Raw genomic sequence first — 15385 nt, 5'->3', positions numbered from 1 at the left:
GGGGAGACTGAGTCACTTGATTGGTCTAGCCTCATTTTTCTTGTTAAATCTTGATTGATCTAGCCTCATTTTTCTTGTTAAAGGAATGGTTTAGGCTTGGACAATTCTGGACAGTGACACAGGAGGGAAAGTCTGCTGGAGTGCTTCTAGGAAGGTTTTCCTTGCCATTAACAGGGTATATAAGACACAGACATGACAATATTCTGTCTCTAGGCATGAGTGTCTGCTTCTGATGTAACTGGAATGCCCAATGTCATTTTGAAAACATAAGAGGAGCCAGCATTAAAAAATAAGCTGGATGGGCAGTGGTGGCTCACCCTTGTAATTTCAGCACTTTAGGCTGGGCGTGGTGGCTCACGCCTCTAATCCCAGCACTTTGGGAGGCCGAGGCGGGTGGATCACGAGGTCAAGAGATCTAGACCATCCTGGTCAACATGGTGAAACCCCGTCTCTACTAAAAATACAAAAATTTAGCTGGGCATGGTGGCGCGTGCCTATAGTCCCAACTACTCAGGAGGCTGAGGCAGGAGAATTGCCTGAATCCAGGAGGCGGAGGTTGCAGTGAGCCAAGATCGCGCCATTGCACTCCAGCCTGGGTAACAAGAGTGAAACTCCGTCTCAAAAAAAAAAAATTCAGCACTTTGGGAGGCTGAGGTGGGAGGATTGCTTGAGCTCAGTAGTTTGAGACCAGCCTGGGCAACATAGTGAGACCTCATCTCTACTAAAAGTTGGGGGAAAAAATTAGCCAGGCATAGTGGCATGAGGCTATAGGTACAGCTACTCAGAAGGATGAAGCAGGAGGATTGCATGAGCCTGGAGGTGAATGCTGCAATAAGCTATGATTGTACCACTGTAATCCAGCCTGAGTGACAGAGTGAGACCCATTCTCAAAAAAGAAAGAAAGAAAGAAAATAAAAGAAAGGAAGCCAACTGTAGTTTGACAGATCCTTCACCAGATTACTCAATAGTGTATAGCCACTGCTTGAACTTGGATGGCCAGGCTGTGAGCCAAGGCCGTGATGCCCAGCCAAGGAGGATTCCCAGATACTCTCCATGATGTTTGTGTTTCTGAGAACCCAAACATCATGGAGAGTATCTAGGATTCTACAAAAAAAAAAAAAAAAAAGTCTCATTGCTCAAACACAGAAGGCAAAGAGCCAGAAAATTAACTTAAATGCAGTTTAGAGATGGGAAGTAGCGCACGTCTCTAGAGTTGTCCTGCTACTGTCTGGAAATGCCCTGTATGTAAGTCCTAATAAACTCATCCACTTGCCAATCTGAACTTGTCTGAGTCATTTTTTGTTCTCTCAGCTCCCTCCCAGTTTTGGAGATAATTTTTTCTATACAATCCTGGTTTTTTTGTGTAACAGTTGGCATCACAGGAATCTAAGAGACCAAAGGAAGATTCAGGAAGGGGTGTCTGCAGTGGGAATCCCAGGGTGGTCGACAGCGTCCATGTGGGGTGAAATTGCCAACTGCTCAACCTTTGTGGGTTGCTGCATGAGTACAGGGACACTTAGAAAATTCCAGTGGGAAAAAGCATGTAGTGCAAGGGCCTAAGATGTTGAAGTACAATAAGGATAGCAAATGTGCTGTTGTGGTAAGGCTTGCTACTGAGAAATGGTTAAAGCAGGAAAAATAGATACAAAAGTTAAGGGAGGAGCTGCAATTAGAAAGAGACATTCAAATATCCATGTCGGTCCTGGTTGGAGATTTGGTGGAGAAAGTAGACAAAAGGGAGAAAGGGTAGGAACTCCTGCAGCTTATGTGTCCCAAAACAGGAAAGTTCAAAGGCCTGCCAGGTTTCCTAGGACTCCAGCTGGTTACAAATTATGACTCATCTTTGTGTACCTTTATAAACTGATGGGCAAATTACAGCAAGAAATATTCAGAGCTGAAATGCTTCACCTTCAATTAGAGTTAAGCACATCTTCTGAAGCTCTCTTTTTCTCTCTTTTCTTTTCTGCCTGCTTTGAATCTACTGGTATGAAACTATTGGTGTTGAAATAAAACTCACTTAGTATGGTACTGCTAATTCAATCCCCATTCAAATCATGGGGATTTTGTTTTTCTTACACAGTTCAGACAATTCTAGCTAAATTGTCCATGTTAGAAACTCATTCGAAACTGAAGAAAAAAGGGGATAAGCGAGATTTAAAAAAAATCAAACTGCTGCTTTTCTTTGGCAAGGTGGCGGGGTGCAACTTGACTACTCGCATCACTCACTTTTTGGATTGGCATCTAGTTTTTCTGCTCCTTTCTGGCATCTAGTCTCTCTGTAAAGGAGATATATAATGAAAAGGAATTATTATAAAGTAATTGGACCTTCTTAGTGATACCAACATGGTAGACTTTGCTATGGATATATACAAAAAGCTTCATTCTGCTCATATTTCTCAGGCTTTGAGAGAGAAAAGAACCATAGTTGTTGCGCAACTGAAACAACTTCAGGCAGAAACAGAACCAATTGTGAAAATGTTTAAAGATCCGTAAACTACAAGGCAAATGCAGTCAACCAGGGATAGTAGGATGCTCTTTGACTACCTGGTGGACAAGCATGGTTTTAGGCAGGAATATTTAGATACGCTCTACAGATATGCAAAATTCCAGTATGAGGGTAGAAATTACTCAGAAGTAGCAGAATATGTTAATTTTCTTAGAGTGTTGGTTTTAGCAACAGATAGGAATGCTTTAAGTTCACTCTGGGGAAAGCTGGCCTCTGAAATCTTAATGTAGAATTGGGATGCAGCCATGGAAGACATCATATTTGAAAAGAGACCATAGATAATAATTCTATGAGTTCTCCACTCCAGTCTCTTCAGCAGAGAACGTGGCTCATTCACTCGTCTCTGTTTGTTTTCTTCAATCACCCCAAAGGTCGTGATAATATTATTGATCTCTTCCTTTACTAGCCACATTATCTTAATACAGTTCGGACAATGTGTCCACATGTTCTTCGCTATTTGACTACAGTGGTCATAACAAACAAGAATGTTTGAAAACGTCGGCAGGTTCTAAAAGATCTAGTTAAAGTTATTCAACAGGTGTCTTACACATTTAAAGACCCAATTACAGAATGTGTTGAATGCTTATATGTTAACTTTGACTTTGATGGGGCTCAGAAAAAGCTGAGGGACTTTGAGCCAGTGCTTGTGAATGACTTCTTCTTGGTGGCTTGTCTTGAGGATTTCATTGAAAATGCCCATCTTCGGCCGGGCGCGTTGGCTCAAGCCTGTAATCCCAGCACTTTGGGAGGCCGAGGTGGGTGGATCACGAGGTCAAGTGATCGAGACCATCCCGGTCAACATAGTGAAACCCCATCTCTACTAAAAATACAAAAAATTAGCTGGGCATGGTGGCACGTGCCTATAATCCCAGCTACTCAGGAGGCTGAGGCAGGAGAATTGCCTGAACCCAGGAGGCGGAGGTTGCGGTGAGCCAAGATCGCGCCATTGCACTCCAGCCTGGGTAACAAGAGCGAAACTAACTCTGTCTCAAAAAAAAAAAAAAAAAAAAAAAAAAAAAAAAAAAAAAAAAAAAAAAATGCCCATCTTCATATTTGAAACTTTCTGTCATATCCACCACTGTATCAGCATTAACATGTTGGCAGATAAATGGAACATGACTCCAAAAGAAGCTGAAAGGTGGATTGTAAATTTGATTAGAAATGCAAGACTGGATGCCAAGATTGATTCTAAATTAGGTCATGCGGTTGTGGGTATCAGTGTAGTCTCACCTTATTAGCAAGTGATTGAAAAGACCAAAAGCTTTTCTCTTAGAAGCTAGATGCTGGCCATGAATATTGAGAAGAAACTTAATCAGAATAATAGGTCCGAGGCTCCTAACTGGGCAACTCAAGATTCTGGATTCTACTGAAGAACCATAAGGAAAAGATGAAAAAAACTGTAAAAGAAAGATGAAATAATAAAACTATTACATAAAGGGTGACTTACATTTTGGAAACAACATATTGACTATGAATTTTGAAGAACTAGAATAAAACTGACTATGATTTTAAAAAAATGAAACTGCTATGAAAACTGCTTTATCTAAAATTTTGGTTCACAGCCTTCATTGGATTACCTATTAGGGCAAATAAAGTTTAGCCATGTGAAGGGGCCACAATTTTGATTCGGTTATCATAATTTGGATTTGGTCATAATTTGGATTCGGTTATCTTTTATAGACTGATGAGTTTATGATACTGTCTCATGTCTAGAGTTCTGAAGTAAAAGGTATTGGGGGTGTGCGTGCATGTGTGTGTGAGTGAGAGAGTATACATGTTTAAATATGTTTATATGTACTATATGTTATGTCTTACATGCTACCAACTTGGCTTATAAGTAAATGAGTACTCATACATCAATTAAGGTCAAATACTTTTTAAGTTAATATAAATTTAGTAATTTTTAATAAATAAGCTGGTTTTAAAATTATGGTAAAGTAAAATAGAAATGTCTTCAGAATTATCAGCATACATTTTTGTCTGGGTTTACTGATTGGGTGAGTTTTATATTTGACTCTGCTACATACTTTAAGATGTCAGAGTTTGACATGAAAGTTATAAGACTGTAAACCCAGCCAAAACCGGAATGATCTTTGTTTGTGTGGATTTTTTTTGACAAATAAGACTAATTTAATATTATTGGTTCAATGAAAGTAACAACTGAATTATCAGCAAAATGCCCATGTGTTTAACTTTAAGGTTTTTATTTATGTGAACATCTTATGTTTACAGGCTATAAAAATGGTTAACCTGGGCCAGGTGTGGTGGCTGAAGCCTGTAATCCCAGCACTTTGGGAAGCCAAGGCAGGCGGATCACCTGAGGTCAGGTGTTCGAGACCAGCCTGGCCAATAGGGTGAAACCCTGTCTCTACAAAAATACGTAAAAAAGATTAGCTGGACCTGATAGCAGGTACCTGAAATCCCAGCTACTCTGGAGGTGGAGGCAGGAGAACTGCTAGAACCTGGGAGGCAGAGGTTGCAGTGAGCTGAGGTCGCACCATTGCGCTCCAGCCTGGGCGACAGAGTGAGATTCCACTTCAAAAAAAAAAAAAAAAAATGGTTATCAGGAACATAAGTTAAAATAGTGATTAGCTTTGTCTAATATCTCAGTTCTCACGAGTAATCTAGACAAACTGCTAAAAATGAATGAATTAGATAAATGTGAATGAGTTAAATGCTTATAGGTGAACTCTTGTGTAATTTTACATCTTAAAATTATTATTTCAGTGAATGTCTGAGTGACTTCCAGTTATAATATAGGGCATTGGTTGCCCCCCCCACCTTTTTTTTTTTTTTGAGACAGAGTCTTACTCTGTTGCCAGGCTGGAGTGCAGTGGCACAATCTTGGTTCACTGCACCCTCTGCTTCCTGGGTTCAAGTGATTTTCCTGCCTCAGCCTCCCGAGTAGCTGGGACTACAGGCATATGCCACAATGCCTGGCTAGTTTTTTGTATTTTAATAGGGCTGGGGTTTCACCATGTTGTCCAGGCTGGTCTCAATCTTCTGACCTTCTGATCCACCTGCCTTGGCCTCCCAAAGTGCTGGGATTATAGGCATGAGCCACTGCACCTGGCCTGGTTGCACTTTGGTGCCCATTAATGGGAAATAAAATCTATTACATTGGGGTAGCGTTGGTAGCCCTCTACGAGCTGAATAAAAGCAAAGACTGAGTCTGAAAATAAATCAAGGAACAATAAGGGGATGGGCCACATAGGTGCCTGTACACTTGCCCTAGTCCAGGCAGGCAATGAACAAGAAATAATATTGCGTATCAGGGTGGTATTCTGAGATCACCCAAACAATCCAGAAGTTACATAAGGTACAAATAGGCCAGAACCCCTCTAACAGCCATGTATGGCCTGCAAAAAACCCAAATGGCACCTGGAGAATGATGGTAGACTACCATGAGCTAAACAAGATGGTGTCACTCATTTCTGCTGCTGTACCCAATATTGCTCAACTGCTAGAGCAAGTAGTCCTTAAGCTGGGAAGTGTCCATGCTATGATTGACCTTTTCCAGTATTCCTTTAACAGAAGATTTACAAGACCACTTTGCCTTCACTTGGGAGGGCCAGTCACTTTCCAGGTACTACCAAAAGGATATCTGCACAACTGCACCATCTGTCATAGTATTGTTGCACAGTACCTATCTAGACTCTCTTTGCCTTCCTCAGTCTCCATGTTTCACTATATTAATGATATCATGCTAACCTCAGAGTCTCTTGCAGATCAGAGACTACCCTACAAACCACCTTGGATGGCCTAAAGGACAGGGGATGGGAAGTCAACCCCAAAAAGATACAGTGGCCCAGGATAGCCATCAAATTCCTAGGAGTTACCTGGTCAACTAAGACATGAAACATACCGGGAGCTGTCATTGATAAGGTAGTACAGAAGTTTGTTCCCCAGATGGTAAAGTTACTGTAGTTTTTCCTAGGTTAACTGGGCTACTGGAGGATATTCATTCCTCATTTGGTACAAACCCTCAGCCCATTGTATATCCCAATAAAGAAGAATAAAAAATGGGATTGGACACACATAGAGCAAGAGGTTTTTGACAAAGCACAAACATTGGTGAAACAAGCCCAAGCACTAGGGGTCCCACTGCCACAGTACCCTTTTGCATTAGAAGTCAGTAGAGATGCCACAGGGATGACTTGGGGTTTGTGGCAAAGGCAGCCAATGGGAATGGTAACTGTAGGGTTTTGATCTCAATTATGAAAGGGGGCAGAATCCCACTATATAGTCCTAGAGCAATAGCTATTAGCTGTGTATAGGGCATTGCAACAAGCAGAGGCCATCACCACCAGAAAGCAGACCACACAATAAAAACGGTGTACCCCATGAAAGGTGGATGGAAGGCTTTCTAACCAAGCCCACCCCTAGGGTGGCACAATTACACACCCTGCAGAAATGGCATGCTGTCTACAACAAAGGGGTGTACTGTCTACTAGTACTTAAAGTCAGCTACGCGCTTGGACCCGTTCACTTTGAACAAGTGGAGGGAGCCAAGATGGCAATGGAACTACCTACCAGGCCAACCATCATATATAAGGGGACCCCGCCAATACCCACGAGGGCCTGGTACATTGATGGGTCTAGCAAAGGCTCCCAATACCAATGGTCAGTGTTCATGGTACAGATGGATACTGACATCATATCACCATATAGGTACATCATAAGAGTAGCCATAGCATGGGCCACAGCAAAGGCAGCAGGTATTTGCATCCTCTGTGCAGTTATTCTAGCAGCTGTTAATAACTGTGAGACCTACTCACAGCTGAGACCTAGAAAGATTTTCTCTGTACCAAGTCACAACCTCTACAGGACTGGCAAGTCAATTGTATTGGTCCTCTGTCCTGGAATGGTAGGGAAAGTTATACCTTAACCTGTGTAGACACAACAATGGGGCTATTACAGGCCTTCCCAATAAAACATGCCACCCAGCTGGAGACCATCAAGTATCTCACTGCTCTTAGTGTTATATATGGCATGCTAAGAAGAATATATAATGATCAGGACTCCCATTCATGGGCTACAATACCCAACACTGGGCATCAGAACAAAACACCTGAAGGTTTTTGTTCTGACTGTGAACATCAGACTGAAGGTTCCGCTACCATGTAACCCAACAGGGGAAGGACTCCTAGAAAAACAAGAATGGCCTGTAAAACACCAATTACACGTACTGTCCCAGAATGGCTAAGTTCCTGGACTAAGAATCTCCCTGAAGCCAAACAAATTTTAAATGAGTTACCCACTAATACATATGGCATCACTTCCTATGAATGGTTGGCTAGGCCTGTGAAATAGGCCCTGCAAACTCAGGCTTACCTCTGAGACACTGAGCCTTGCTTCTGAAGCAGAAGCCATACTGTTCTCCTAAGAACACCAGCAGATCTGCCAAGTGATGATGGCTATGTGGAACTGAAGTTGAGCTGGAGAAGTGCCCCTATACTGGACTGGTTTTATGTTGCTAGAGGGAGAATGAAGACTGCCAGAGGATAGGTGATCCCAGCTGATCCCAGAGGCTTATGATATCAACATGCAGCAGCACTGATACCTGCTGGAATGGTCATAGTGCAGATAGCATAGGCAAGGCTGGAAGCTTACCAGTTGGCTACTATGCCCACTCCTAGGGAGGGAAGCCATGTGTGGTACTGTGAGCCAGAACTGAAGCCTTTGGCAGCTTCCTTAATAGAGCCAATGGGAGAAAATACAGCAGTAGTAATGTTGCAAGGAGTGGATACACCTTGAGGGTCTCTACTGAACACCTGTGTTTGCCTTGTTTTTGCTATCCATGGCAGCTGGTAATGCCTTCCTGAACTGTTTTATATATTGTAGACATGGCTTGTAGGCACAGTATAGGTCTCTATAGTTCTTCTCATAACCCACTCAAGGACTCTCATGCAAGATTGGTGGGAAGAATGTAAGAGCTGGAAAGTGGGTGGATTGTAGAGTGATGTGTCCCCACTAGGTTACTTAGGGTATACGTCCACTGCTTGAACCTGGGAGGCTGGGCAGTGAGCCAAGACCATGGTGCCCACTGGAGAAGCAAGTGTCCCTGAGAACCCAAACATCTCAGACTCAAACGCAGTAGGCAAAGAAGTTCCAGGAAAACTATTTAAAAGCAGTTTAGAGATGAGAGGTGACATGGATCTCTAGAGCTGTCCTGCTGCTGCCCAGAAGTGCCCTGTATAAGTCCTCACAAATTCATCCACTCACTGGGCTGGACTTGTCTGAGTCATTCTTTGGTCTCTTGGTTCCCTCCCAGCTTGGGGGAACATTTTTTCTATGCAATCCTGGATTTTTTTTATCATAACACCAGCACACTGAAGATGATTGAGTGCAACCTTAGTCTTTTTAGCAAGATCTTCTGGTTATTTCCAACATCTGTCTCTTCTTTGTTTAGTATTAGACCCCAAAATTTTTGTTGCATACATGGTATATTTATTAATGAGGTGGGACATGGTAGGTCAGTGGTATTTGAGTGGAGATGATATGTGCACCTTCTGGGTTGTACCCTTAGAGAGAATGGATATATTCCTTTCTTCCCTTTTAACTTTCTGTATAGCTAAAATGAAAATGTGTGTGTCCACACTAGAGCAGCCATCATGATCATACGATGGAACTCCCAGGTGAACGATGGAAAAAGGCATGAGGAACTTTAGTTCCTTCATATGTTGAAACTACAATATCAGCCCTGGATGGCTTATGCTCAGATTATTTCATAAGACAGAAATAAGTATTTGTCTTATTTCAGCCATTGTAATTTTTATAGCAGCTGAAGCTATATCCTAATGAATATACTTCATGATACCACTGAGCTGATGAATTGACCACCATAGAAGCAATCTATTTTTAAACAAATTGTTGTGTGAAAGTAAATGTCATTTTTTTGGTTAAGACATTTTGAGTTACAGCCAAAAGCATTCTGATGGACATAAATACTTAACTAAGATTGCTATTTATAGAGGAAAGGAGCAAATTGAAGCATCAACTATTGAGAAACTTCTGATTGAGGGAGCCCTTTACTTATGATGTAGAAAAATGAGCATGGTGAAAGAACCAATGGAAGAAAAAGTAGTTGAAGATACAGTGGGAAGAGAATAGTTTGTGGAGTAACATCCCAGAAAAGTCAGGAAGAGAGAGGATCTAAAGTACTAAAGTTCAAATGGAGTAATTCCTTTTCTTCTTTTATTCTGATTTAAAATGAACTTGACATTTGTCTTTTTAAAACATTTTTATTGAGACATAATTCACATACCATACAATTCACCAACTTAGATTGTACAATTCAGTGGAGTTTTTTGTTTTGTTTAATTTTTTAGACAGGCTCTTGCTCTGTCATCCAGGCTGGAGTGCAGTGGCCTGAATCCTTGAACTCCTGGGCTCCAGGGTTCCTCCCACTTCAGCCTCTGGTCATCACTGTACCTGGCTAATTTTTGTATTTTTTGTAGAGATGGGGTCTTGCTATGTTGCACAGGCTGGTCTCGAGCTGCTGGCCTCAAGTGATCCTCCCACCTCAGCTTCCCGAAGTGCTGGGATTACAGGCATGAGCCATTGCACCCAGCCTAATCCAGTGGCTTTTAGTATACCCAAAGAGTTGTGTAAAGTTGATTTCATAATGAATTCTGAAACATTGTCATTGCCCCAAAAAGAAACCTCATACTCATTAGCAGTCACTCTCCAATTTCTCCCCAACCTTCCACTCCTTTCCTCCATCCCTAAGCAATAATTAATCTACTTTCTGCCTTTAGATTGCCTATTCTGGAAATTTCATATAAATGGAATCATATAATATGTGGTCTTTGTGGCTGTAATCTTTCATTTACTATAATGTTTTCAAGGTCCATCTATGTTGTAGCATGTATCAGTACTCAATTCCTTTTTATGACCAAATAATATTCTGTTATATGGATATACTACATTTTGTTTATCCATTCACTACTTATGTGGCACTGGGATTGTTTCTACCTTTTGGCTATTATGAATAATGCTGTTATAAATATTCCTGTACAAGTTTTTGTATGCACATATATTGTAATTTCTTTAGGATATATATCTAGGAGTACTAAGGTATATGGTAATTCTATGTTTAACTTTTTGAGGAACTGCCAGACTTTTTCCCAAAGTATCTACACAATTTTCTATTTCCATCAGCAGTGTATGAGGGTGCCAATTTCTCCACATCCTCACCAATACTTGTTATTATCTTTTTTTATTATAGTCACCATAGTAAGTATTTTTAAACTTATTCCACAGAATGTGAAACATTACTGTTCTAAGACTCAGACTTACGTAAAAGCATTACACTTAGAAAAGTATCAGTCCCCCTATTCCCTACTACCCTGTTCTCATTCTTCCATTATTTCTACTCTATTCCCACCCATCTCCCGTAAGAAACAAATCTCATTGGTTTCTGGTTTATTCTTGCTGTATTTATGTTTCACAGATAAACAGATAATTTTTTCATATCCTTTTCTTTTTATAGAGTGGTACACTGTTTGCACTTTTTCCTCCCCATTTAACATTGTATTCTGGAAATCACTCTGTATTAGCTTATAAAAATCTTGTGTATTCTTTTTCATACCTACATAGCATTTCACTATATATGTGTATTATAATGTATTCAACCACTCATCTAGGCATTTAGGTTGTTTCCAGTATTTTACAATAACAAAAAGTGCTGTAGTAAATAACCATGTATACTTATATATTCATACTATTGAAGGTATTTCTTCAGAGTAGATTAAACTTATGATTTAAAAAAATGTGTGTAGCAATGTGCACTGAAAGGGTCTAGAAACAGCGATACTTCAGTCAGCAATGAGCACAACTAGTACCCCCGTCTTGGTTTCTAAACACCTTTATGCATAAAATGTAGCCAGAGCATCTTGGAGAAATGGCTATTCTAGTTCCAAGACAGGGAAAACACAAAGGACACCTGAAACATTTTTTGTACCAGAAAACAGGGAGCTGCTCAAAGACAAATAGGGACAATGTTAAAAGGGCACACAAGCTGACCCTTGGCCAAATTTAGGGCAATTTAGGCATTAAAAAAGAATGGTAATGAATAACACATTTTTTTTTAAAAAAAGACTCTATTAGTTTATAGTGGGCCTCAACATAGAAAAGTGGGAGAGGGAATGCCAGCTACTTAACTTAAAAGACATGACATTGAGAGGCTGAGGTGGACAGATCACTTGAGCTCATGAGTTTGAGACCAGGCTGGGCAAAGTGGAGAAACTCTGTCTCTACTAAAAATACAAAAAGAGCCAGGCCTGCTGGCGAGCATCTATAATACCAGCTATTTGAGAGGCTGAGGTATGAGAATCACCTGAACCTGAGAGGCTAAGGTTTTAGTGAGCTGAGATCATGCCACTGCGCTCCAGCCTGGGTGACACAGGGAGACTCTGTCTTGGGGGCGGAGAGATAATTATTTTAAAGTCTCCATTTAAAAATCACTACTATGAAATTGATTCAGGCAAGGATCAATGGATGCTAAAATTAGTGGATGAAAAGTTATTGGCCAACAGTACAAAAAGTCATATACAGAGGGCTAGTTATTTAAGCATTTTTTGTGTGATTCACATAGTTTCAGAGTATTAACCCATAGATTACTTACCAATTATAAATACAACAGGTTTTTAAAAATTAATTTCTTTTTCAATTAGGCATAGATATTGAATTATATAACTTTTTCCTTTTTTGTGTAATATATTGTACTTTCTTAAAAATGGGATTCACATGAAAGGGATTTTAGGCTAGAATGTAAGCTGAGAATGATAGTAAAGGAATATTAGGAGAAAAACAGACCACACTGTTTTTTGTTCTATGAACTTGGTTTATAGGTATAGGGCTGAGATAAAGTTTGTCTTACTATGTTGTTTCACTAATGTCGTTTCAACTCTGTTGAACACAGTCCTCTTTAAAACCATACTATAAACTTGGTTACAGTGTTCACAGCTCTGTGGTCACTGGAACCAGTAACTGAAATATAATGCATAAGATTTGGCAATGATTGGGGAGTTTGTTTTCAGATATGTTGATGTTGAAATGTCAGTGGGAAAACAATGTGAGGATAACCTCAGGCAGTTGTAAACACACCTCTGCTGTAATGTTCTCTATTATAACGAGTAGAAGACTAAAGTATACATTTGAGAATCATCAGCATGGAGGAGGTCCTGTCTGAAGCCATCATAGTAAATTACATTGAGAGAAGGTAGCGTGAGGAGTTGCTTACGATGAAGAATTAGCAGAGATCATGGATCTAGTAATTAAGAGGCTGGCAGTGATCTCCTAAGAACCGATCAGTAGAGTGTGGGTAACAACCAAATGCCAGGAGAACACTGTAAGGAATGGGATCAGGGTATCTTGAGGGTCAGGTAGTATAAAAAGGCAGTGTTTCCAGGTTACTGAAAACAACTAAGTCTATAGTAGAGAGAAAGAAAGCAGTGAAAAGGGAGAGACTGAGAATATTTTGAGAATTTTTTTTCTTTTTAGTTCAAAATTGTGTGCAAACTTTATGGCTGCCAGGGCCCACCCAGACTATGTAGTATGACTTTAGCTCAAATAATTGCTATTGGACTGTAAGGCTGGACCTTATCTTTGAAAACCTATCTTTGAAATTTTACCCAGTGGATGTTGAGTTACAGATAATAATGAATCTACAGTTTTCATTTATCTTCATCTTCTTTATATAAATTTTGCTATTCTAATTTTAAGACAGACTACTCAGTATATATATTCAAAAATGCATGCATGACACCCTCTTTACTAACATGACCTTGCTTTTAAAGTGGAAAAAAAAATGCGTGCCTGGTAGATAAATGCACATTATTTTAGCTACTTTGGCTATATAAATGTTGCCAGCTCATTTGTACTGATATATAACTGTGCTTGAAACAGGTATTTGAACATCTAGAATCATGCAGTATATTGCTTTTATATTTCTGTGGCTAAAGCTGTTAAATTCTTTGAGAGTGTGGGCGACGGGGGTTCTGTTTATTTGTGTGTGTTTTCTGTTGAAAATGTTGCAGTACATGGTCTATCACTGTCTTCACGCTCTGGGGGTGGGCTGAGGTAGGGAGGGTGTGACGCTGGTATTTGTGTGAACTCGGGCTTGTGATGCTGAGCTTGGTTCATCTGCTTTCTCCTCCCTTTTCCTCCCCACTCCTTCCCACCAGCGCCACAGCAACATCCTCAGAGTCTGAGCGAACTGCGCCCAGCGCGGGCACGGAGCCTCCCACTGCTAGCAACCTGCGGCCCCGGAGAAGGCAGCGAGCGCAGTGACAGCGTCTCACCGCCACCAGGTCCTGGACCACCATGGCCAAGAACCGCAGGGACAGAAACAGTTGGGGTGAGTAGCAAATGAGAACTTCTGCAGCCTGCATGGGTTCCTGCCCTCCGCTTTCTGTTTCTGGAGACAAGGAGGGCCAAGGGCTGCTCGGTGCCTGCGTCCACGGCTGTGAGACGGGCCGTAGGCGAGCTGCTCCCGGTTTGGCCGGAGGAACCAGGGCCGAGCGGTACCCGCGTCACCGAATCGCGCTAACCGGGCGAGGGTTGCAGCTTGGCGCAGGCCGGGCCTCCAGCTCCTTCTTCCCCACCCCCCTCCCGCCTCCTCCCAGCATTTGGACAGCACCCACCAGGCGCCTCCGGGGACTTGTGGGCTCCGCCTTAGCGATCGGTTGGGAGGAAGGCTATAGGGGTGGGCAGGGGGTTGTAGTTACTAGGCCGAGAGGGGTGAGGGGTTGGGGATCTAGAGCAGGCCAAGCCCCAACCCCCTCCCAGGGAGCCGCCAACTCGCTGGCCCTGCAAGGCGCGGGCTCCTGGCGGCGGGTGGCGCGCTGGAACAATGAGGCGGACCAGAGCAACCGGGAGAAGGGCCACCCTCTTGGGAATTCCTGAGCACTGCAGTATTCCCCTTAATTTGGGGGTTGGGTGGGGGAACTGGGGAAGAAGGGGAGCAAAGTTGTGGTTTCCAGCCTTCTGCCCCACCCTGACCTGGTACCCCATTCAGATCAGCCCCAAGGGTGGCTTTGTTCTTTTCTTTTACCTTTTGGAGGCATTGGGCTCATGATTCAGCACCAGGCCGAGGGGAGGGGAAAGGAGAGGCGAGACCCAGTATGTTCACACCGGGAGTGGGTGGGCGGTGCTCACGCAGGCGGAGAAGAACGGGCGCAGCGATGCGGGAGAAATCGCCACCCGCCCGCCTTGCTGCTCCAGACCTAGTTCTGGACCGTTAGTGTGGGTAGGCTGGGCGTCTTTTTGTTGTGGATTCCCGACTTCTTGCAGTCACAGTGCTAAACTCATCAGCATCTTAGGAACAAACGCTTTCTAAGGCATTTATTTTATTATCTGAACCAGAGAGTGTCTCAGGACACTGTGGCTTGGCAGGCAAAGAAATATTTTGTTCATTAGCTTGTTATTTAGAAATTGTTATTTCAAATAATTGTTGTTATTTGAAAAGTTCAGAGCTGTTTGTTTCTCTTACACGTCTCAGTGAGATCTCTTCTATAACTGTTTATTTGACCAAGAGGCACAAATGTAAATTTTAATTGGTTATTTCGGTTTACTTTAATCAAAAGACCGTGTATCTCTTTGCCTCTGATTGTTGTAATGGTCACAGGATCAGCTTGACCTCCGGTAGGCAAGGTTTACATTTGAGAGATTATCCAAGGTTTGTGGTAGGCATGGAGAGGTGGAGCGGGGAGGTCTGTCATGACTTGGCTGAGTTTAAGAGACAGTGGTTCCATTTTCTGAGATCATGAAACCCCAGTTTTAACAGATGTGACTATTGCAATGCAGTTTTATTTGTTTCTTCTGAAATTTAAGTAAGCATTTGCAGTATGTTCCCTTTCCACCCATTCTCTTAGC

The 15385-nt window shown here is 41.9% G+C and overlaps 1 protein-coding gene and 1 pseudogene across 3 annotated transcripts in view; both read left to right on the top strand.

Annotated features, from left to right (window-relative positions):
- Positions 1-15385, top strand: part of ATL1 (atlastin GTPase 1) — a 110159-nt gene that overhangs the window by 15209 nt on the left and 79565 nt on the right. For all 3 annotated transcript variants that reach the window (XM_074393957.1, XM_010341093.3, XM_074393956.1), the window contains exon 2: positions 13696-13868. In XM_074393957.1, the coding sequence (XP_074250058.1) occupies positions 13835-13868 (34 nt within the window). In that variant the 5' untranslated portion in view covers positions 13696-13834. The remainder of the gene's footprint in view (positions 1-13695; positions 13869-15385) is intronic.
- LOC101046640 (eukaryotic translation initiation factor 3 subunit E-like) lies at positions 2302-11167 on the top strand (annotated as a pseudogene).

Source organism: Saimiri boliviensis, chromosome 2 (genome assembly GCF_048565385.1).
Source record: "Saimiri boliviensis isolate mSaiBol1 chromosome 2, mSaiBol1.pri, whole genome shotgun sequence".
Classification (NCBI taxonomy): domain Eukaryota; kingdom Metazoa; phylum Chordata; class Mammalia; order Primates; family Cebidae; genus Saimiri; species Saimiri boliviensis.
This window is presented reverse-complemented; position numbering and strand designations above follow the sequence as displayed.